The sequence below is a fragment of the Lissotriton helveticus genome, chromosome 9 (genome assembly GCF_964261635.1).
Source record: "Lissotriton helveticus chromosome 9, aLisHel1.1, whole genome shotgun sequence".
NCBI classification, from domain to species: domain Eukaryota; kingdom Metazoa; phylum Chordata; class Amphibia; order Caudata; family Salamandridae; genus Lissotriton; species Lissotriton helveticus.
The window spans coordinates 243,834,139-243,857,057 of record NC_136070.1 but is presented as its reverse complement, the minus strand read 5'-3'; the positions used below and the strand labels follow the sequence as shown (position 1 = coordinate 243,857,057).

General features: G+C 43.4%; 1 protein-coding gene across 1 annotated transcript in view; it reads left to right on the top strand.

Annotated features, from left to right (window-relative positions):
• STYX (serine/threonine/tyrosine interacting protein) overlaps nucleotides 1–22,919 on the top strand; it is a 432,400-nt gene that overhangs the window by 165,313 nt on the left and 244,168 nt on the right. The window contains exon 3 of the mRNA XM_078659834.1: nucleotides 9,366–9,419. Coding sequence (XP_078515960.1) covers nucleotides 9,366–9,419 — 54 coding nt within the window. The remainder of the gene's footprint in view (nucleotides 1–9,365; nucleotides 9,420–22,919) is intronic.

The following is a 22,919-nucleotide window of genomic DNA, read 5'->3' as shown; positions in this document are numbered from 1 at the left end:
TCCATCTCCTGTGTGAGGGTGCCTTGTTCCTCATCCTGGATGTTTTCTCCTTTCCTTTTTCTTTGCTTATGGTATTTTTTAAGTTTTAGTTTTCTCACCGCCTTATATATATCGATTCGTGTTTTGGCATAGTCAAGGTTAGATCTGGGGGCAAACGACAGTCCAAGTTGTAGGATTTTTTCCTCTTTTTCCGTTAAATCCATTTTGGTTAGATTGATTACTGTGTTATTTTGCGGGATTACTGTTTTTTGTTCCATTTTCCCCGGCCTCTCCACGTGGTTTGATTTGAATTGCCTCCGCTGCCTTGCCCTCCTCCTCTTCCTCGAGATGTAGTTCTTCCTGCTTCGCTGTAATTTTTTCGCGTCCCAGGTCTTAATGATTGCAGTCTGTTTTGGCATAAAAAAACAATTTCTTCACCAGGGGAGGGTCTTCTTTGTTGTGTTTCCCCATTTGCCTTTCTTTGTTCTGATTCCGATCCGCTCCCGCCCTCCGAGCTGAAGTCTGACATTGTTGAGTCAGTCTGGTCTTTTCGTGTTTTTGCTTGAGGTACCTTGGTTTGTTTATTTGCCTGATTTTTGCCTGCTGACGCATTCCGTAAGGAATCATATCGTTTCGAAAATGTGAAGATTTGTCCTAATTCATAGTCCGTGCGGTCTCTTTGGAACTTGTATGTTTTGCGGTCTATGATTTTCTCCTCCTCTTTTTTCAACCTGGATTTCATTTCCTTTAGTAATTTCTCTTTTTCATCTTCCGGACCCATTCCCTCCAATTCCTCGTAGATGCTGGATATCTCCTCTAATAATCGAGCTCTGTCGATATCCGCATACTTTATCAGTACTAGGACCTGCTGTCTGGACGCTTCTAGGTTTATCTCGGCCCACTCCTTCATTAGGTCCGGGTTCGGGTTCTCGTAACTGGGGGCTGATAAGATGCGTAAACCACGCGGTATTCTCCTAACATCAATGTAGCTTTGTAGGGATTTTGACTCCCACCATTTGCTCTGTTCCTGACGGGATTTCTTCTCTAATATTCTTATTTTTGCAGTCAGGGTTACATTTTTGGAGCTACTGGCAGCCTGTTCTTGTGTCTCGGTAATCGGTTTTACCAATTGCTTGTCCGAGAACATTGTACTCGCCCTTGCTTCCCGCTCTCTTACGCTGTCGGCAGACATTTTTTTGCGCTGATGATAATGTGTGCGGGCGTCACGTTACTCTGTGGATGTTTTAAATTTCCCACCACAGGTAACCCCGCGCACCTGTGCCTTCCTCCCGCCGGTACCTTGACTGTTTCTGTCGCGTAGTCCTCCGTCCTTATTCCTGAACTCGTGCACTTTTCTCCTTGTGCCGCTTCCAGGAGGACTGGACTTGCGTCTCCAATCTTCGTACACCAGGGGGGTCCGACGCTAATCTCCCTTTTCCGGAAGTCGCAAACAATGTCCGAGGCAAACCTCAGACCGGATACCACTTCGCGTCGACCAGTCAGCTTTTCCCTCTCAAGCCGACTTTAGGAAGGGGTCCGTGTTGAGCCGTGTGATATCGTAACGGCTGCACATATGTAAAAACCTCCGTTCTCCTGCCACAATCACCTCTGACCTGATCGCGTTGGAAACAGACACGGACCACACTTGGATGCTGGTTAGTTACGTTTATTCAGCTGTCGCCATAACGTTTCGGCTGAAAAGCCTTGATCACATGACAGCGTAACCTTGTTTTTTTGGCTTATTTAAAGTGCACTGTGCTCATTTGTGATTGGTTCGTTTGAAATATCACCACCTTTGGGTAAACATAGTTGATGGACTTACACATAACATTATTGCGATATGTACACGTATTTACAATGCATATTTACAATTGTTAGCTGTCCACTCTTTCTCAATATTTGGGATAAATCCCTAAATATTCTTAAACAGTTCTGGGTTAAATCCCTTTATGGACTTTGAAGCATATCCACCATATTTATACATTGTTGCCATAATTTTGCAGTTTTGGGTTAAATCCCCACGTTGATCATTTGTCCATTACTTTGTTGAACATTAACTTCAGCATTACATTTGATATTTTAATTCATCTTGCATTGTTTGCGTCCTTACCCATATCCCTATAAAAGTGCTCCAGTGCAAAAAAGTGTTTAAAACCATGTAAACGAGGGCTAAACAATTTTAAATTCAGATAGTTATTTCATTATCATTATTTGTAGAGCCAACCTTCTCTCCTTTTGTTTTACATTCCCACTACACTTCTGTTCGAGTTTATCCTGTTATCATTTAGGTTTTCAGTTACTTCACTATTGCTTATCTTATCATCCAGGTTGCTAACTTACATACCAAGTCTCAGTAAATATGGTCCTTCTACTTGTTACTCAATTATCACATGTTCTTAATTATTACAGCGAATATGATCATTGCCCAACTAGTTCTGTATAAAATTAATTATTCACACTTTATATCATCTTCATCTATATACAACTATATATACACATAACCTGATATACACCTTTGTCCAAAAATATACATCTCTATATCATTCAATTCTAATTCATATATGTACATCCTATTTACACACCTATGTAGTTCACATTTCTTAATCTCTCATAATTTGGGCATTTCATGTCACTCATAATCATTAGTTATGCAAACATGTGTGTAAGTCTTCAGTCAAATTCAGACCTACAGGCTGTTTGCTATTGAACTTGAGTATGTAGTTGGTTTCCATTTTACGTAATTTGTTTTCCCGATTGCCTCCCCTCCTGCTCGCACTTACAGCATCCACCACCCAGTATTTCAGTTCCTTGTTGTTGCTTTGGTGTTGACTTTTAAAATGCCTCGCCACGGGATAGGTGTTATCCTGCGTGGTTATCGCCCTTAAGTGCTGCAATATCCTTTTATGCACGGGAAGTTTCGTGCTTCCCACATATTGCCGTTTGCAGGGGCATTCAAGGACGTAAACGGCATAGTCCGTTTTACAAGTTAGGACTTTTGTGATGCGATGCTCTTGGTCACTAAATCCGTCCTTGTACACTTTTTTGTTCACACCATGTGCACATGCTTTGCAGGTTTTACACCTGTAAAAGCCTTGATTGTTCAGATACCAGGAACTGTTATCAATAATTTCTGGGCAGGTTGCTACTAATCTTTGTCTCATGTTGGGAGCTTTGCTGAAGGTTATGGAGGCTTTCTTTGGGAGATCCTGGCCTATTAAAGGATCACTACTGATTATTGGCCAATTTCTGTTGATAATTTTTCGTACTTCATAGTGTTGGTTACAGTACCCTACTATTATACGGAACGGTTCTGCCTGTTTGTTGTGGTCAGGGTTAGTTACGGGTTCATTGTTAGATGCCTCAGCCGAGGCCTCTCCAATACCTAATAAATCCTTGCGGTCCTTGACCATGGATTTTTTAATTGCCTGTTGTATGGCCCCTTTGCTATACCCTCGCTCCATGAACCGCTTGGCACATTCCTCTTGTGCTCTCACTAGTTCATCAGGTTCACTACACAGCCTACGAATCCTTAGCATCTCACCATACGGAATACTCCGTATTAGATGGGCCGGGTGAGTGCTGCTGGCGTGTAGGATTGTGTTCCCTGCTGTTGTTTTGCGAAATAGCCTGCTAGCTAGTTTGTTCTCATGGGTATAAATTTCTATATCCAAAAAAGGGATCTTTATCTGGCTCATTGTGTAGGTAAAGTTAATGTTCAAGTCATTCCCATTTAAATTTTCAATGAATCTTTCCGCATCCACTTGTGGCCCTCTCCACACTACAAACAAATCGTCTATGAAACGATACCATGTTATAATGTTTTCCTTCATTTCTTTTTCAAAGTTGATTCTAAGGACCAGTTCCTCCCAAGCCCCCATGTGTAAACATGCCACGCTTGGTGAAAAACTGGCCCCCATTGCCACCCCCTGACATTGGCGGTAAAGAAGGTTGTTAAATATGAAAACATTGTGTTCTAGGCAATAAGTCAACATAAATAGCAACATTTCAGTGTGTTCTTTACAGTCTTCAGATCTTCTTGATAGATAGTATTTGACCGCATTTATACAATCTAGATGTTTTATGCTTGTGTATAAGGAACTTACGTCTAATGCCAACAGCCAGTCTCCCGGTTGCCAGACAATGTTGCTCATTTTGCCAAGGAAATCGCTCGAGTCCCGAATATATGAGTCCAAGCTTTTCACAAAGGTTTGTAGAAACTGATCAATATATACCGATGTATTTTCCAGCAAACCCCCCATTGCATTAATAATCGGTCTCCCCGGGGGGTTTTTTCGGTCCTTGTGCACTTTTGGAATGAAGTAGATACATGGCACCACCGGATGGTCCACCTTTAAATACCTGTATTCTGCTTCGGATATGAGTTTCCTCCTTTTCCATTTTGCCAAACAGTCATGGTACTCACTCTGCCAACCTTTGATTGTTGCCATGTTCACTCTCTCATAATGCTCTCGATTATTGAGTTGCATAAGTGCTTCTTTGTCATACATTTCCTTAGTGAGCAGGACCACGTTGCCTCCCTTATCACTGGGCCGAACTACTATGTTTTTATCCTTGCTCAGTTTTGTTATCAAGTTTTCGTAGTCCTTGGTTTGTTCGTTATTTTTGTAGCGTTCCTTGCATATGCGCTTCTGCATTTCCTTCAAATCATTAGTCACATTTTCATGGAAGATATCTATTCCATCTCTTGGTAGTATCGGGCAAAATGTGGATGGGGGTTTCAGCTCCGTTGACCCAATTCCCCCCTCTCTCTGCTTGCCTCTTGTTCCACCAAAAATATCAGGCATAGGCGGTTGCATTTCTTCACCCTCATTGTTCCATAATTCCTCCATCTCCTGTGTGAGGGTGCCTTGTTCCTCATCCTGGATGTTTTCTCCTTTCCTTTTTCTTTGCTTATGGTATTTTTTAAGTTTTAGTTTTCTCACCGCCTTATATATATCGATTCGTGTTTTGGCATAGTCAAGGTTAGATCTGGGGGCAAACGACAGTCCAAGTTGTAGGATTTTTTCCTCTTTTTCCGTTAAATCCATTTTGGTTAGATTGATTACTGTGTTATTTTGCGGGATTACTGTTTTTTGTTCCATTTTCCCCGGCCTCTCCACGTGGTTTGATTTGAATTGCCTCCGCTGCCTTGCCCTCCTCCTCTTCCTCGAGATGTAGTTCTTCCTGCTTCGCTGTAATTTTTTCGCGTCCCAGGTCTTAATGATTGCAGTCTGTTTTGGCATAAAAAAACAATTTCTTCACCAGGGGAGGGTCTTCTTTGTTGTGTTTCCCCATTTGCCTTTCTTTGTTCTGATTCCGATCCGCTCCCGCCCTCCGAGCTGAAGTCTGACATTGTTGAGTCAGTCTGGTCTTTTCGTGTTTTTGCTTGAGGTACCTTGGTTTGTTTATTTGCCTGATTTTTGCCTGCTGACGCATTCCGTAAGGAATCATATCGTTTCGAAAATGTGAAGATTTGTCCTAATTCATAGTCCGTGCGGTCTCTTTGGAACTTGTATGTTTTGCGGTCTATGATTTTCTCCTCCTCTTTTTTCAACCTGGATTTCATTTCCTTTAGTAATTTCTCTTTTTCATCTTCCGGACCCATTCCCTCCAATTCCTCGTAGATGCTGGATATCTCCTCTAATAATCGAGCTCTGTCGATATCCGCATACTTTATCAGTACTAGGACCTGCTGTCTGGACGCTTCTAGGTTTATCTCGGCCCACTCCTTCATTAGGTCCGGGTTCGGGTTCTCGTAACTGGGGGCTGATAAGATGCGTAAACCACGCGGTATTCTCCTAACATCAATGTAGCTTTGTAGGGATTTTGACTCCCACCATTTGCTCTGTTCCTGACGGGATTTCTTCTCTAATATTCTTATTTTTGCAGTCAGGGTTACATTTTTGGAGCTACTGGCAGCCTGTTCTTGTGTCTCGGTAATCGGTTTTACCAATTGCTTGTCCGAGAACATTGTACTCGCCCTTGCTTCCCGCTCTCTTACGCTGTCGGCAGACATTTTTTTGCGCTGATGATAATGTGTGCGGGCGTCACGTTACTCTGTGGATGTTTTAAATTTCCCACCACAGGTAACCCCGCGCACCTGTGCCTTCCTCCCGCCGGTACCTTGACTGTTTCTGTCGCGTAGTCCTCCGTCCTTATTCCTGAACTCGTGCACTTTTCTCCTTGTGCCGCTTCCAGGAGGACTGGACTTGCGTCTCCAATCTTCGTACACCAGGGGGGTCCGACGCTAATCTCCCTTTTCCGGAAGTCGCAAACAATGTCCGAGGCAAACCTCAGACCGGATACCACTTCGCGTCGACCAGTCAGCTTTTCCCTCTCAAGCCGACTTTAGGAAGGGGTCCGTGTTGAGCCGTGTGATATCGTAACGGCTGCACATATGTAAAAACCTCCGTTCTCCTGCCACAATCACCTCTGACCTGATCGCGTTGGAAACAGACACGGACCACACTTGGATGCTGGTTAGTTACGTTTATTCAGCTGTCGCCATAACGTTTCGGCTGAAAAGCCTTGATCACATGACAGCGTAACCTTGTTTTTTTGGCTTATTTAAAGTGCACTGTGCTCATTTGTGATTGGTTCGTTTGAAATATCACCACCTTTGGGTAAACATAGTTGATGGACTTACACATAACATTATTGCGATATGTACACGTATTTACAATGCATATTTACAATTGTTAGCTGTCCACTCTTTCTCAATATTTGGGATAAATCCCTAAATATTCTTAAACAGTTCTGGGTGTGTATATATATATATATATATATATATATATATATATATTATGAGCTCATGAGGTATGCTGTTTGATTCTTATTTGTATTTTCATTGCATGGTGGGATGGTTCTCCTTACCCGCCTCCGCTGACCTTTTGATAACTGCTTTCTCTTCTGATTCAAGTATGTGAATCTATAAAAGATGCTGGAGAAAAAACAAAGTACTTAACTGTACACTTTGTTTCTCCAGTATTGATATATTTTACAGATTCACATCAACCCTCCCTCCCCCCCCCCTTTCAGGTTCAACTTCCATACCTCTCTTGTCCCTCTAAAAGTACTTATGCTCAAAAGCTGAGGTATGGTGGCACTGCAGGGGAAAAGGACTCTATGGTCTACGCTCTGATTGGCTGGAGTTTGTATGTTTCAAAACAATGGTAGTAGGTTGCTAAAGGCTAGTGAATTCCTATGGGCATTTGAATGTTTAGTTTTAATACTGCTATTTTACTGTTACCGTGGGACTCCCACCATGACGACGGGGAAGATTCAAACATGTGAATCTATAAAAGATATTGATACTGGAGAACCACTGTGTACAGTTAAGTAACTTGTTTTTTACCTTTTGGTAAAAAACTAAAGGTAAAAGGTTTTCTGGTAGGAACTGTAACCGCATATTCCTAATCGGCTCACCCATCCTCTCTCTTCTGCGAAATGGGCTCTTAACCCGAAAGCCCTGGTTAGTTTCTGCACACTGGTCACATATCGTTCACTCGCAGCTCTGCATTTCTAGGCACAGAAATACTCAACAAAGAAACTGATGTTAGCACCCTGAGGTGGCACCTATATTTTCAGCGTGCACATTTCTTCGGACGCGGATGACGCAGAGCTGCTTGATGTCACCTTCCAGCTCACAAAAATACTTCTCAAGATTTTCTGGATCCAGTTTGATGCCTAGATAATGTTCTAAGGTATGGAATCAGCGGTTAGAGAGTCTCTACCAGAAAAAGGATTACCAAAGGTAAATAACTTGTTTTTAATGTCATTATGCAGGAAAATGTTTCTCTGGTTCCAGCTTCTTATTTGTGATGTTTGAAAGATACATGTTGTGGAGAAGAACCCCAGTGTCCATCAGAACCAATATTACTGTATCAAAAAAATGACCGTATCACGGACGCTTTCGAAGTCCTTGCATCAGATGACCATTGTGCAATTTTTTCTAGAGCATGTGTGAGGACATTTAAATTTTGGTCTCTGCTTCTAGGGAGAACCGAAATAGTCCTGTTGGTAATTGGGTAAGAAATATTGCCATTTATTCTACCTGGATAGACTATCGATGAAGAAAACAAATAGGAAAGAAGAAACTCCTCCTTCTACACCGAACAATATTCCCATTGACCCCAAACCTTCGCATGTTCAAAGAGCCCTAACTTCGTACATGTTAACCTGTTTATTGTAGACCACCTTAAATCGTATTCCTGGGCCCACGCTCTTAGTTCAGCACTTTCCTGAGCTAGGTTCGCACTTTTCTGATACATCATACAAATCCCACTGTAATATATATCTGAGCTAATAGAAGGAGGAAGCTCTTCTTGCTAAATAATGTAGTTTTCTTAGGACTTTACTTCTAGGTCTGGGATTTTTTCCTTCTAGAACATTCTTGCTGTTTCCCATTATTATGATGTTGAAATTACCATTCAGGTAGAAAAAGGAATGATTTACTTGTATTGTGTCCATCCTCCCCATTCTGCAGCATCCCTTCAAGCCCCATCAAGCATCTCCTTTCTTGCATGATGCACATTTGTGAATGTATTTAACTTCAGTCACCTTGACCATAACCATATTTTGTTTGGCGATCTTAAATTTGATTCCTGAGGTCTTTCCCCACCGTCCCTCTCTCCTTTCAGAACAGCTGCAAGAGTTGACTCTGGTATGTTTGCACTATCCTTGGGGGTTTAATCTCACATTCTCTCTTGTACTCCTTAAGATCAGTTCTCTGGTGCCCTCCAGAGACACTCACTTTAAAAATAACCTTTGCTAGCATCTCAAAGTTTGTGAGTCCCAAATTGTAGTCTTTCGCTGGCCACCTCACTTACACCTGCTGCTTGGCTCTGAAGTCTCCTCATCTTTATCTTCTGATAGATCCTCTCTGCGCCTTAGTTACCCATTGCCTGGGACAGTCCTCTCCACTGTGCCTCTTTGCTTGCAGTTATTTTTGCAAGGTCCAGCTGTGACACTTCGATTACATTCGGAAGGACCTATTCTTAGAAGTGCTTGAAGCCAGGCTCCGTGCTACCACTTGAGCAAGTAATATTTGAGATCAATAGAAATGCAAGAAAAAGTCATACACAAGTCTAGAAAAATAAACCTATTTGATGTAATTAATATCATTCAGGCACACCTAGTATTTCAAAGAAGATGTTCAATCCAGGACATGATGTGCTGGAAATATTAATTTTTGTTTTCTTTGCGGTATGCTCCGTAATTGTTTAAAAAATGTTTTGTTGTCCTTAGATATCCCATTCAGATAATGCGCCTTCTGTGTTTTTCTTTTAACACTTATGCTACTAGCTTAAAGACACTTTAACAATATATGTACTGTCGAACATAATTAAAGTTGCAATTATGTTTTAAATAGTGTCTTCTTTTAATAGGAAATTTTACCAGGACTGTTTTTAGGACCCTATTCTTCAGCCATGAAAAGCAAGGTAATGATTTGTTTTCTTAAGTCAGTATTTGTTCAGAATGCTTGCTTTTTACCGTTGCTTTTCTGTTTGATTTTTGGGAGTGGTGACTTTCAATGTTGCTTGTTATGCAGTTCTAAAGGTATTTGATCAAGTTCACTTTAGGTGTTTTTCAAACACTCCGGCAAATATATATATTTTTTTCCAGATGGCTTGGATATGATTTGTTTTATTGGTCAACAAATATGAAGAGCTAGTGATTCCTATACAATGCCTGTGGGAATCGTAGCCGTACATAAAATGTGTGAATTGACTTAACAATCTTAGAACTGCAAGGCTGAAAGTAGACAGTGTGCAGTAAAACAACTAAAAGCCGACTTTTTAAACAAATGTCACAGATGATAACTTCAATAGATAAAATTATTGTCTAGTGCTGTGAATATCATGTGATAAAGGTGTTTAACGTATCCATTTCAGACCGATGTAAGGCTAAATTGATCCACATCTGTGAATTGGGGCTCACACAGATATCAATGGCAAGTGCTTAACACCCTGAGCAATTTTCTAGAGCTATTTTTACCTTTAACACAAGTTCAAATGAAAATGAGCTAAACAGTAATATTTATGTAGAAATCATCTAAAGTTAAAAGTTTACTGTAATGTTTTGTTCTGAAACCCACCCAAGATACTTTGAAAGGTATTTGAAGCACCACTAACAACGTCGTTTAAAGACTTTGGAAACTGGATTTTTAACTAATAACTGTGTAAAGAGTAGCCATGTTGCCTCCTTAATAAATGTTGCTAATGAAGAGGCTTGAACTTTAATAGTGGTAGGAAAAGGAATTTAATTATGCATGAGTAAGTATATGTGGAACTGCTTTGATCCGTGGGACAGGAGAAGTTCGTTGAGAGCACAAATTCACCAAGTCAGAAAAGGCAAAACCATTTTTGATTCCCATTGTGCACACATGATGCAAAAATGAAAATTGGTCGAAATGGGTTCCATTGTGGAGATGAACTGTAAGAGGGATTAGTGAGAGAAAATTAACAAACACAAAAAACAGTGAAAGGAAATTTCAGTTAGGGTGATACAAATGTTGATACAAGTTTTTAAATATCTTCACAAACAAAGGAGTAGGGAGTCCAACACAGAATTTCTTCTTCTTAAAACCAACACAAAATACTCCCAAAGCGCGTACCTTCCAGTTTTAGAGAATAGGAATTAGTATCTTTCGTTTTCAGGAATGATTTGGCTTCTTCATGTATGGCCCACCCTCCCTACTTACCAAACAGTGAACATCTGGATATAGTTACAAGCCCAGTCCTCCTCCCCCTTTTTTTGGTCTTAGCCTACCAGACAGTGCAGCTGTCTGGTTTGCTAACAACATCTTGTGGACATTCTGAAAGTTTCACTTGAAATGTACTCCACCGAATGCTTACCATTGGCTATGTGTTTTGTAACTCACATTTTCTTGCTTTCTGTTTGCTGCCTTTATTTGTTTTTGGCTTTTAAGATAGTTTGTTCCTCCCATGGTGTCAGACTATATCAGAATTAGGAAAGCACAAATGAAGAACATTTTCTGTGATGCTGAAATGTGGTGAAAACAAACATTTTAATACGATCAAGACAAAATATTACTTTCTAAGCTCACGACCCTCATTGATAGCTGGTCACCTCTTTTTCTGATGAAGCACCGTACAGCCACTGTACGGTGTTTCATCTTTTTGAAAATAAAGGAACTAAACTGAAGAACCCTATTCTGCTTGACTCATTGAAAACATCAATGTTGAATGTTGTGGTGCACCTGTGCTGTTATGTTTAGTTAATCAAAGGTCCCTAGAGAATAAGCACTGTTACAGTGGGTGCTATCCAGTGTGCACACAGACCCCCACACAAACACCAGGGGTACTTATTACCATTTGGGGTTATTGTTTATTAGGTGCTAACTTTAAGAAGGTTCCACTGTTGGTCCTGTCTTCTCTTTACCTTTTTTAGTCCTATTAATAGTAAACTTATCAAATTCCTTAGGAACAATCGTAAACCTAGACTCTCGCTAGCTCGTTTACGACTTTCTAAAGATTCAGGAGGAGTTAATTTCCCACATCTTAGACGTTATCACTCTGCTTTCTCCCTGAAGCAAATTTGGACCTTTCTTTCTGACTCCACTACTTCCTCCTCTACGGCGTGGAGTACGCTGGAATTGGCACAGTGTTCACCTTTTTCTTTCCCTTCCGCTCTTAGGATCTTCTCTCCCCCAAAAAGATTTTCCTTCCCTACCCTTGCACACTCTGAGGCGTTGGTTCCTACTTCGCTTTCAGCTCCTTTTTCTCTCACCTCCCGTTCTTTGGATGTTCCCCTCTGGTATAACAAACATTTTAATATTCATAATCGTGCCCTCTTTTGGAAGGAGTGGATAGGCAAGGGGATTATCACTCCTCAACACTTGATTAAGGGAGATGCTTTCCTATCGTTTCCTGAGATTCAAACACTCTACAATGTCCCCACACGTTATTCTTCACATTACACTACACTTAAGGATGTCCTCACCGATATACTATTTTCCTACTACCTCTTCGCCTATTACCTCCTCCGACCCTTCCTCTCCTTCCCCTACTCCCATTGACTTTTCTACCCAATTTAAAGCAGCCACTATTTACAAATTGATTTTTTCCTCTCCCACACTCTGGAATAAATCTCCTTTAGAACTTCCTTGGGAAAAAGACCTTTGCATAGAGGTAAGGGGTGGTAAGGGGTTGTGGCAGGACCTCCTGACCCGCTAGCTAGCTACAGATTGCTATTCTGAGCCCTATCCTTATCACGCTGTAAAGTGAATTGCTGAATGTTTGTTTTTAAAATTTTGTGAACTAAGGAATACTTTTTTAAAATTACCGCTATCACATTCTAGCACACACTTCATCACATCTAAGACGTCTGTGCACTTTTGGAGACAGAAAATCGCACCTAAGAGCGCTGATTCGTCTTCCCTCGGATTGAGGGGGAGGACACCACTTCCTGTTCGAACTGCTGGCGGTTAGCGCTCTAGTAGTTGAGTCTACCGGGGCTATTTAGGCTGAGCCTGACTTCATTGACGCTGCGGTAAGGGGTTGTGGCAGGACCTCCTGACCCGCTAGCTAGCTACAGATTGCTATTCTGAGTCCTATCCTTATCACGCTGTAAAGTGAATTGCTGAATGTTTGTTTTTAAAATTTTGTGAACTAAGGAATACTTTTTTTAAATTACCGCTATCGCATTCTAGCACACACTTCATCACATCTAAGACGTCTGTGCACTTTTGGAGACAGAAAATCGCACCTAAGAGCGCTGATTCGTCTTCCCTCGGATTGAGGGGGAGGACACCACTTCCTGTTCGAACTGCTGGCGGTTAGCGCTCTAGCAGTTGAGTCTACCGGGGCTATTTAGCCCTCGCCCCCTTTTGAGCGCGCAGCGGTCGCGCGCAGGGGAGCCGAAGACTAGCCTAAGAGTGGCCCGTCTGCGACTGGACGGGGCCAGGGGCCTCCCTCCTTGTCCTTGCCTCTATGGACCGTGCCTCCCCCACCCCTTGTATCAGGTATGCTTCACAGGCACTTAGGGCACTACAACCTTTACAACAATATTGCTGTAAAAATAAAAAGCTTACGTGCCCTGAGGGTCCCTTCTCTTGTATTAAATGTGGTTTTCAAGCCTTGCCTTCCCACATCATTTCTGGACGGCCCACAGTTAATACTGACGTTCAGGGAAGCTGGGATAGCTTCTTGTTAAATGTTAGATCACTCCCCAAACACTGTATAGAAATATGGGACACTATTTACAACACCCAACCTAAGATATGTTTCTTAACTGAAACATGGTTGAAACCTCATACCATCCCCACCATCACCCTAGGGATACCCATGGGATATAAAATCCTTCGCCTCGACCGCCCTGTGAAGGTGGGAGGCGGAATCGCTATTATATACAGAGACACCCTGAATATTAGAATCCTAGAACAGGTGATGCTCCCCACTATGGAAGTACTCATCTTTCATTTAAAAATTAATTCAAAAACACAATGGAAAGGAGCTTTAGTCTACCGTCCACCTGGACCCAATGCTGGATTCTCCCTTGCCCTCACTGAATTATTAGCCCCCCACTTGAAAGCTAATGAAAACTTCATTTTACTTGGAGATTTCAATTTTCATATTGACATTGCTGACCATCAGGATACTAATGCATTCCTTACAGACCTTGCCTTGCTAGGGTTACACCCTAGAAATAGTGGCCCCACTCATTCGGGTGGTCACACATTAGACCTGATCCTTACTACCCAACCTAATGTCCACTGCCATCCCCCTAAGCATATTAATTGGTCGGACCATAAACTGATTGACTTCTCCATACCATACCTATCTAATTCCACAATTCGCCCGGTCACTCACTCTATTAAACGTAGGCCATGGCACAAAATTACTCTTCCCAAACTTACTCAAACCTGGGAACAGCCTCTACTTACCAATTTCGACAACATCGATACTGCTCTCTCCATGTTCAATTCCACTCTAATGACAGCTATTGACTCTCTAGCTCCTCAGAAAAATGCTAAAAAACCCACCATAGCGAAAAGGGAAACATGGTATACGGAAGCTCTCAAAACAGAAAAGAAGAGATGCAGAAAACTGGAAAAATTGTGGAGACGTACGGGCAATAGGGATGACAAGAGTCATTACCTGGAGGCTATGTCCTCCTATTACAAAAATATTAAAAAAGCAAGGAAAATGAGTCTGACCACTCAAATTGCAGAGGCAGGCAACTCTACAAGACAGTTATTTAAAATCATCCAAACTTTCACCAGTCCTGAAGTATGTGAAAGCCCAGACACCTTCACCCAAGAACTATGCGACGAAATATCTCAGTTCTTTGAGGACAAAATTGAAGGAATATATAAAAAAATCACTACAGTCTCTGATACCTTGGGAACTGAGGTCCCTGAAACTCCCCCGCAACTGACCTCTGCAAAAACTCTTCTGGATATTCCAGAAATAACCATTAAGGACTTGACCACACTCATCAACCAAACTAAGTCTGGTTCTCCCACTGATCTGATACCAGCTAAATTCATCCCCCCGCTTATCGAGATACTAGGTCCCCATATTCAGAACTTACTTAACCTGTCTTTTGCCAAAGGCCAGCTCCCACTTGCCTGGAAGGAAGCGGTAGTGAACCCTACGCGCAAAAATTCCACCTTGCCCTGGTCTGCACTCTCCAACCTTCGCCCGATTTCTCTCCTTCCTTTCATTAGCAAACTGGCAGAGAAGCACGTTAACATCGCTCTCTCCAATTTCATCGAAGCGACAGGGGGCCTGGACCAATCTCAATCTGGATTCAGGCCCAACCACAGCACTGAATCAGCCCTCCTCTCTGTGACGGATCAGATCAAAATGTCACAAGATAGAGGGGGCTCCATGATTCTAGTGCTGTTGGACCTGTCCGCAGCCTTCGATACTGTGTCTCATAACACCCTTCTGAACCGGCTGCAGGGAGTAGGAATCGGAGGCGTAGCACTATCTTGGTTGGAGAGTTTCCTCTCCGGGAGATCACAATCTATCAGCCTGGGCCCCTTTCGTTCCATCTCAAGGGGGCTCGCGAAGGGGGTGCCACAGGGCTCATGCCTTAGCCCTACATTGTTCAATGTCTATGTGGCCCCCCTTGCTGAGGTTGTGCGGAAATATGGGTTCATACCGGTTTCCTACGCTGACGACACTCAGCTCCTCTACCCTTTCAGCTCCCTTGACCCCAAAATCAAGGAGAATTTCGCTGAGGGTATGAGAGCGGTGTCACACTGGATGGCGAGGAACTGCCTCCAGTGTAATGTAACTAAGACAGAGGTCTTGCTCTTTGGCAAAGCAAGTATCCTTTGGACCCCTGACTGGTGGCCACTCGACCTCGGCCCAGTACCTGTACCTAAACCTCATGTGAAAAATCTTGGAGTGAAGTTGGATCAAAAACTGACCCTGAAAGAACACACTAACTATATTGCGGGTCTATGTTTCCACACCATTGGTCTACTCAGGCGTGTCTTCCCTTTTCTCCCTGCCACATGTAGAAAGACACTTGTACAGGCCTTGGTAACCAGTCGCCTGGACTACTGTAACGGCCTGCTGACATTAGCCAACGCGGATGCAGTAGGCCGTTTGCAGGTGGTCCAGAATACGGCAGCTAGACTGGTCATGGGTGTTCCCGCCAGGACTCCTTCTAAGCCCTTGCTGAAAGAACTGCACTGGCTTCCCATACGGCAGCGCATCAACTTTAAGATCTGTTGCACGGTGCATAAATGTCTGTATGGAGCAAGTCCTAAATACCTAGCCCAGTCTCTGGAACTGTACCAGCCCAGCAGGTCCCTACGCTCTTGCAACCAAGCCCTGTTAAAACCCCCATCACAAAGAAGACCAGACATGGAGACCGTGCTTTCTCCTCTGTTGGTCCTGCCCTCTGGAACAATCTTCCCATTAACCTAAGAACAACCATAAATCACCTGTCCTTCAGAAAGGCATTAAAAACCCTTCTCTTCCAAGAAGCATTTCTATCCACATAAATCTTAGGCTGCTCTACCGAATTCTGCTCAGCTGGCAAAGCGCGGAGATACCCTTACGGGATAGATTCCTGCGCTATAGAAGAAATTAAAATAAAATAAAATAAATAGATCTCCCTCAACGCACCTGGGACACTCTTTGGTCTCGTATTCATACCACCTCTCGCTCGGCCAGCACGACACAATCCCTCTATTTTTTCTATAATAGACTATTTTTTACTCCTAGCTCCCTTCATAGATTCAAGTTGCTTAACTCCCCTAAATGCTGGTCCTGTCCTCACGATAATGCTGATATCCTTCACATGTTCTTTCAATGTCCCCCCATCGTTGACCTTTGGTCCAAAATTTTGTCTAAATTGAACGATATCCTTACGTCCGACATTCCCTTTCACATTGAACATGTCTTCTTAGGTCATCTGTCTTCTGTCTTTGATAATTATAAAGAATATGGTACTTTTGTCAATCTACTCATTGCTGTTACCTTTCAGATTATTACTTCTAATTGGAAAGACTCATCAAACATTTCCTTTCTAGCATGGTGGAATTTACTCTGTCGTCACCACAGAATGGACAGAGCTTATGCTACTTCCACCCCTTCGCTGATTAAAAGAGACTTATTGTGGTTACCTTTGACACATTTTTTATCTAGGAAGTTGTCTTAACTGTTTACTTTGTTTTTTTTATTATGATAAAATATTACTCTATTTTATCTTCTATTTTCTTCTTCTTTCTCTTCTCCCCTTTCCTTCTTCCCCTTTTCTTTCCTCTCTTCTTTTTTCTTTCTTTCTTTTTTTTTTTTTTCTTTACCAAAAAACTTTTAAAATGCATCTGTATTAAATTAAGTATGGATTTATTCTATTGGGTTACTTTGTTATTATTTCCTTTATCATGTTTCTAGTTTTCGTTGTTACTCATTATTATTGAACTTGTACTGATGTTTTACATTGTTGTACTCTTTTAATAAAGCATTTTAAACACTAAAACAATATATTACACTTGGTGATGCCATGTCCACACATTATCGTTTGCGCGCTGTATAGTTTTATCAGTAAAACCTTATGTTTGTGCATATGCATTGGTCATTTCAATTGAAAATGTGTTCTCTGTAATAGCAGTGTGCTGCCAAACCAAGCATACTCCTTTCTACTCTACAATGCTATACCCCTCCCCTCCATGATACTCCACTCCACTCCTCGCCACTGTACTCTACTCCACGCCAAACTAGGACATTCCACTCTAGGCTACGCCACACCACTCCACTCTATTCTACGCCCCTCCACGTCACTTCTCTCAATTAAACTTACTACACTCTGCCACTTCACTCTATGCCACTCCACCCTTCGCTACTGTATGCTATTCGACTCTCACTCCACTCCACTTTATGCCACTCTCTTCTACGCGACTCCACTCCACTCTACGGTATGCCACTCCACTTGTGGGCACTCTGCATCACTTTATGGCACTCTACGCCACCTTATGGCACTCTACTCCCCTTTATAGGATATAGATTGACAACCTTGTGATCCCATTATTTTGCTCCAATCACACTAGCTCTTTCATTGGTTCTCCTGGGCTAATAAAGCATCTCTAAGAGTGTTACTTAAATAATAAATATGAACATACTATACTGTGCTGCAGGACACTTAATGTAAAAGGGTGTTTCCAGAGGTACTATAATCTGAACACAGGGTAGACCTTAAACTAAAGACCAGGTTTAGAAAATAACGTCGATGTAGTATGTGTGTGAGGCTTTCATTTTATTTCCCAATGAGTGGACATGTATACTTGTTTTCGGTTGAGTGCAAAAATGTGTTTCACCCAATCTGTTTTAGTTTTGGAGGTAGAAATTACTTTATTAACGAAGCGTTGTTCCTGTTCTTCCATGCAAAATGAATTGTTGGTGAATAACATTTTAAAGTGATTTGCTGAATGTGAACTTTCCTACGTGATCTGTTTTAGCACTGGGATGCCTTTGCTAGCATTGGTGTGTGTTAAAATAGCACGTTAATAGGCATTGGCTTGTCTATTAAAATTGAACTTCAATAGCATATTAGGCCTCATATTTTGCCTTTCAATGCCGCATTGTTTCATCAGTTCTACAATAAGGAGTGGGATGAGTAAGAGGCAACTCATTTGTAAGCTGTGATAAACCCTCTAAATACTAGTTACATAACCAAAATGTTACCAAACCCAAATATCCATAGGGTGAAATAGTGCATCATTATAAATGGTTATGCCCAAAATGGGAGTAACGATAGATCTATTTTTAAAGAAGGAATGGACATGAGGTGGCATACTTCATTATACGGCTGCTCTTCGCCAAAGACCTGATACTTACTTTGAGAATGCCTCTCCTCAAGCTCTTTATAGGAATTCGTAGTAAAACGACTGATTTAAAGAAAAGAAAAAAAATCCATTTAGGGTGTTACAACATGCAGACATTCGATGTCTGAGCAACATTCTGAGTCACAAAGGTCAGCAGCAGGACTTAAGATCTCATCTGCCTCATCAGTGGCAGAGGTTTCATTGCCCAGGAAGAATCGCAGATTGTCTCCTATTTCACTGGCTCCATTTGGTTCAATGTCTTTTACGATCGCGGCTGAGGATCCAAATTGAACACCTTGTAGTCCTTTAAATCTTCCACAAACAACTCCAATCATGATGGTGTCATTACATACGTCTATGCCACCGATCAGACAAATGGCTCTTTCTTCAAGTCATCTACGAGGGTGGCATTTTCCTGTGGAAACATCACATTCACCGCCAGCTCCAGTAAATATTTATGTATATATATTTGATGTTATAAGCATCAAGTCATCCTTTAGATCTTCTGCAAGAGACTCTGATACTTTTTCCTCGTATACTCCAACATATTTAGCTGAATGATTAGAGTTTCCCTGGTGGAGTAAATCAACACTTTTCATGGTACCTTACCTAGTCTCGCAGTATAATCTGATATTCCATTGGAGACTACTCATTCTGCAGTATCAGTAATCATGAAACTATGCAGCCATGGTCTGCACCCAGACCTTTGCTACCACTAGTTCCGGGATTATTAGAATTGCAAGTGAAATTTTCCCTGGCACCAACTAAGACTAAAACCTGCAGCATCTCATCTTCAAAAAATACACTGCTCCAGTACAGGAACATGCTTCACTTCTTCCAGGTCCTAAATCTGTTTTAGCTATTTTCTCAGCTGTCAAGAAATGCCACTCCCCTGCAACAGAAACAATTGATCTGCCTTATAGGCAGTGTAAGAGAAGGGGGTCTTTGTTGAAAGGTATGTGATATTGCTGCCACTGCACATAAGGACGTTAGTGCTAAACCCTTTTGGGCCATTCTGCCAGATCACTTTGGGATACAGTACAAAAATTTGCTCCGAGCTACCTAATGAAACAAGACAACACTTGAACAAGGTGATACATCGAGATCATCTGATCTCAAACTTGGTTATGAGTGTGGCAGTAGATTCAGCTGATTCGTGATATTTGTATAGTGTTCAAATATTACACTGTGGTGCTCAGAGTGGTTGTGCTTGACCGCTCTGAAGTCATTTTCACAACAACATTTTTTAAACCTCCTTTTTTTGGTCTCTCACTGTGCAGCATACGGAAGAAGTGTCCCGCACGAAAAACAAGCAATGGCATAGCCAATAGTCTCGCCTTTGGGACCTTTTTAAGTGTTTAGCCTTGCAACAGTTGAAATTGTTGCACCAAGGATATTGTGCTGGATAACTAAACACTTATAAGGCCCCAAAGGGGAGACCTATTAGTTATGACAATGCTTGTTTTAGGGTATGACGGCTCAGTCCCGGCTCCGCTCCTTGCCTCCGTGTGATCTTGGGCGCTTGACCAACCGTACACTCTATACCAAACACAAGAAAACAGACTTTAAACTGTCATAGTGTGACACATGCAGGTTCACATGGCCACCTAAAAAGGACATGCGCGCTCAGGTGCAAGTTTAAGGATCAACGCACCAATATGGTTTCTCTAATTTTGCTGCTAATTTAATCTTTTTTCTGTGAAATAAAAGTGCAAATTTAATTAGTTTACAATTGACAGCAATTTTATGACACAGGATGCGCTTATTCTCTAAAATGTACCCTGGCCTACCGATATCAACACAATTAAAGATCATATATATACGGCTAATAAAAGCCACAATTGTGATTATTATTACTATATTTTTATGTAGCGTTTCTTACCAGTTTCAAATTGCTGTAGCAAGAGGCTACTATGATCGCCTTATTGCCAGTTTTTACTTTGAAAAAGTCCCCGGTTTCCTGTTTCTTACAATTTGTGAATGCGCAGCTGTAAAACTGTGAGCACTAGTCCTGTTTCTGTGTCGGCCTTTGTGGGTGTTGCTGTCAAACCGGGAAATCAGAGCTGCTTTTCAAAGGGCACACTTTGTTCACTTTCAGTGAGCCTCATTCTCCCTCTGGCCTCCACTGGATGAGAAATGTTAACACGGACATTGCAATATAGCCGCGGGTGGCTCAGCCTTTCAACATTTCCTTTTTAGGTCTCGGCTAGCGTAGGCTGCGCATGCGCAGTCTCGCTGGCGAGATTTTATGTCTCAGAGTAGCGAGGCTTAAACCCGCCCCTCTTCTCCATTGGCTGGCCTCCTAAACGGCAGCCAGCCATTGAAGAAGAGGTCTCTGTGACGATCTCTTTTCGCTGTAAGCCCCGTCCTTTTTGGATTGAGGGGTGTGTTTTTTTGTTTATTTCTCTAAAGAAAAACACGCCACCAATCCGAAAAGGACGGGGCTTATAGACTCCTGCTGCCCGTCTGCCCGCGTCTTTGTGTGTTTGTTTTTGTTTGCCTGTCACTGCAGAGTTAACTTTTGCTGTTTGACATCATGACATCTCCCTGGAAGTGTGTGGGAGATGCAATCATTGCTGCCACAGTGGGAGAGGAGTGGGTGGAGTGACGCGAGCTCCAGGGACTCGTGCGCCGATCACCCCCGCAGTAGCAGCACTTTCTCTTTGACCCGCTCCCTCCCGCTCCGTGGCAGCCCATCTCCCTCACTCCCTCCCTCTCCCGCTCCTCAGGCCGGCCGCCATGTTACTGGGGAGATTGTAACTGTAGCTCCGAGGGGGGACCTGCTGTTGCTGTCCTTCCTGCGGAGCTGGGAGCGCACCACGCACCGGAGAGGGGAGTGAAAGGAGGCGGGAAGGAAGATGCAGCAGCCCTGGGAGCAGCGAGTGCAGCACGCGTCCCTCTGCCCTGCAGGGCCTGAGCCGGCGCGGAGTCTCTCCTGGTCGTGGCGCCGGGAGCAGGCACAGTTTGTCACTGTGTGGATTGTTGTTTGGCTTCTTGGCGCTGGCCGGGCGGCGCTGCCAGGGAAGGCTGCGCTGAGATTTCCCCGGGCTGCCGCTGAACTGGAACCGATGAGCTGACTACCCCGTCCGCCTGCGCAGCACCTTCCCGCGCCCCGGGTGCTGGCTCGGCCGAGCTTTCCCTTTTCATTTCCTGGATTGCGAGCGCTGTGATTGCCCCACATGCAGGATTCCGGGGAGGAGGAACTTATGTGACCCCCCGCCCGCAGCTTGGATAACGCAGGTAAGCTCTCCCTCCACCCCGTGCCCCCTTGTTGAGTGCTCGCTTTTCTCGCCTCTGTTCCCTCGTTGTGATTCTGCCCTCTGTTCCCTCGTTGTGATTGTTTTTCTGCCTTCTGTTCCCTCGTTGTGATTGTTTGTTTTTCTGCCCTCTGTTCTCTGTGTGTGGCTCTCTGTGTGTGGTCTGTGTGTGTGTGTGGCTCTGTGTGTGTGTGTGGCTCTGTGTGTGTGTGTGGCTCTGTGTGTGTGTGTGGCTCTGTGTGTGTGTGTGGCTCTGTGTGTGTGTGTGGCTCTGTGTGTGTGTGTGGCTCTGTGTGTGTGTTGGGCTCTGTGTGTGTGTTGGGCTCTGTGTGTGTGTTGGGCTCTGTGTGTGTGGATCTGTGTGTGTGGCTCTGTGTGTGTGGCTCTCTGTGTGTGGCTCTCTGTGTGTGGCTCTCTGTGTGTGGCTCTCTGTGTGTGGCTCTCTGTGTGTGGCTCTCTGTGTGTGGCTCTCTGTGTTTGGCTCTCTGTGTGTGGCTCTCTGTGTGTGGCTCTCTGTGTGTGGCTCTCTGTGTGTGGCTCTCTGTGTGTGGCTCTCTGTGTGTGTGTGTGTGTGTGTGTGTGTGTGTGTCTCTGTGTGTGTGTGTGTGTCTCTGTGTGTGTGTGTGTGTGTCTCTGTGTGTGTGTGTGTGTGTGTGTGTCTCTGTGTGTGTGTGTCTCTCTGTGTGTGTGTGTCTCTCTGTGTGCGTGTCTCTCTGTGTGCGTGTGTGTGTGTCTGTGTGTCTGTGTGTCTGTGTCTGTGTGTCTGTGTGTATCTGTGTGTGTGTCTGTGTCTGTGTGTGTATGGCTCTGTGTGTGTATGGCTCTGTGTGTGTATGGCTCTGTGTGTGTATGGCTCTGTGTGTGTGTGTGGCTCTGTGTGTGTGTGGCTCTGTGTGTGTGTGGCTCTGTGTGTGTGTGGCTCTGTGTGTGTGTGGCTCTGTGTGTGTGTGTGGCTCTGTGTGTGTGTGTGGCTCTGTGTGTGTGTGGCTCTGTGTGTGTGTGTGGCTCTGTGTGTGTGTGGCTCTGTGTGTGTGTGTGTGTGTGTGTGGCTCTGTGTGTGTGTGTGTGTGGCTCTGTGTGTGTGTGTGTGTGGCTCTGTGTGTGTGTGTGTGGCTCTGTGTGTGTGGCTCTGTGTGTGGCTCTGTGTGTGTGTGTTGGGCTCTGTGTGTGTGTGTTGGGCTCTGTGTGTGTGTGTTGGGCTCTGTGTGTGTGTTGGGCTCTGTGTGTGTGTTGGGCTCTGTGTGGTGTTGGGCTCTGTGTGTGTGTTGGGCTCTGTGTGTGTGTTGGGCTCTGTGTGTGGCTCTGTCTGTATTGGGCTCTGTCTGTCTGTGTGTGTGGCTCTGTCTGTCTGTGTGTGTGGCTCTGTCTGTCTGTGT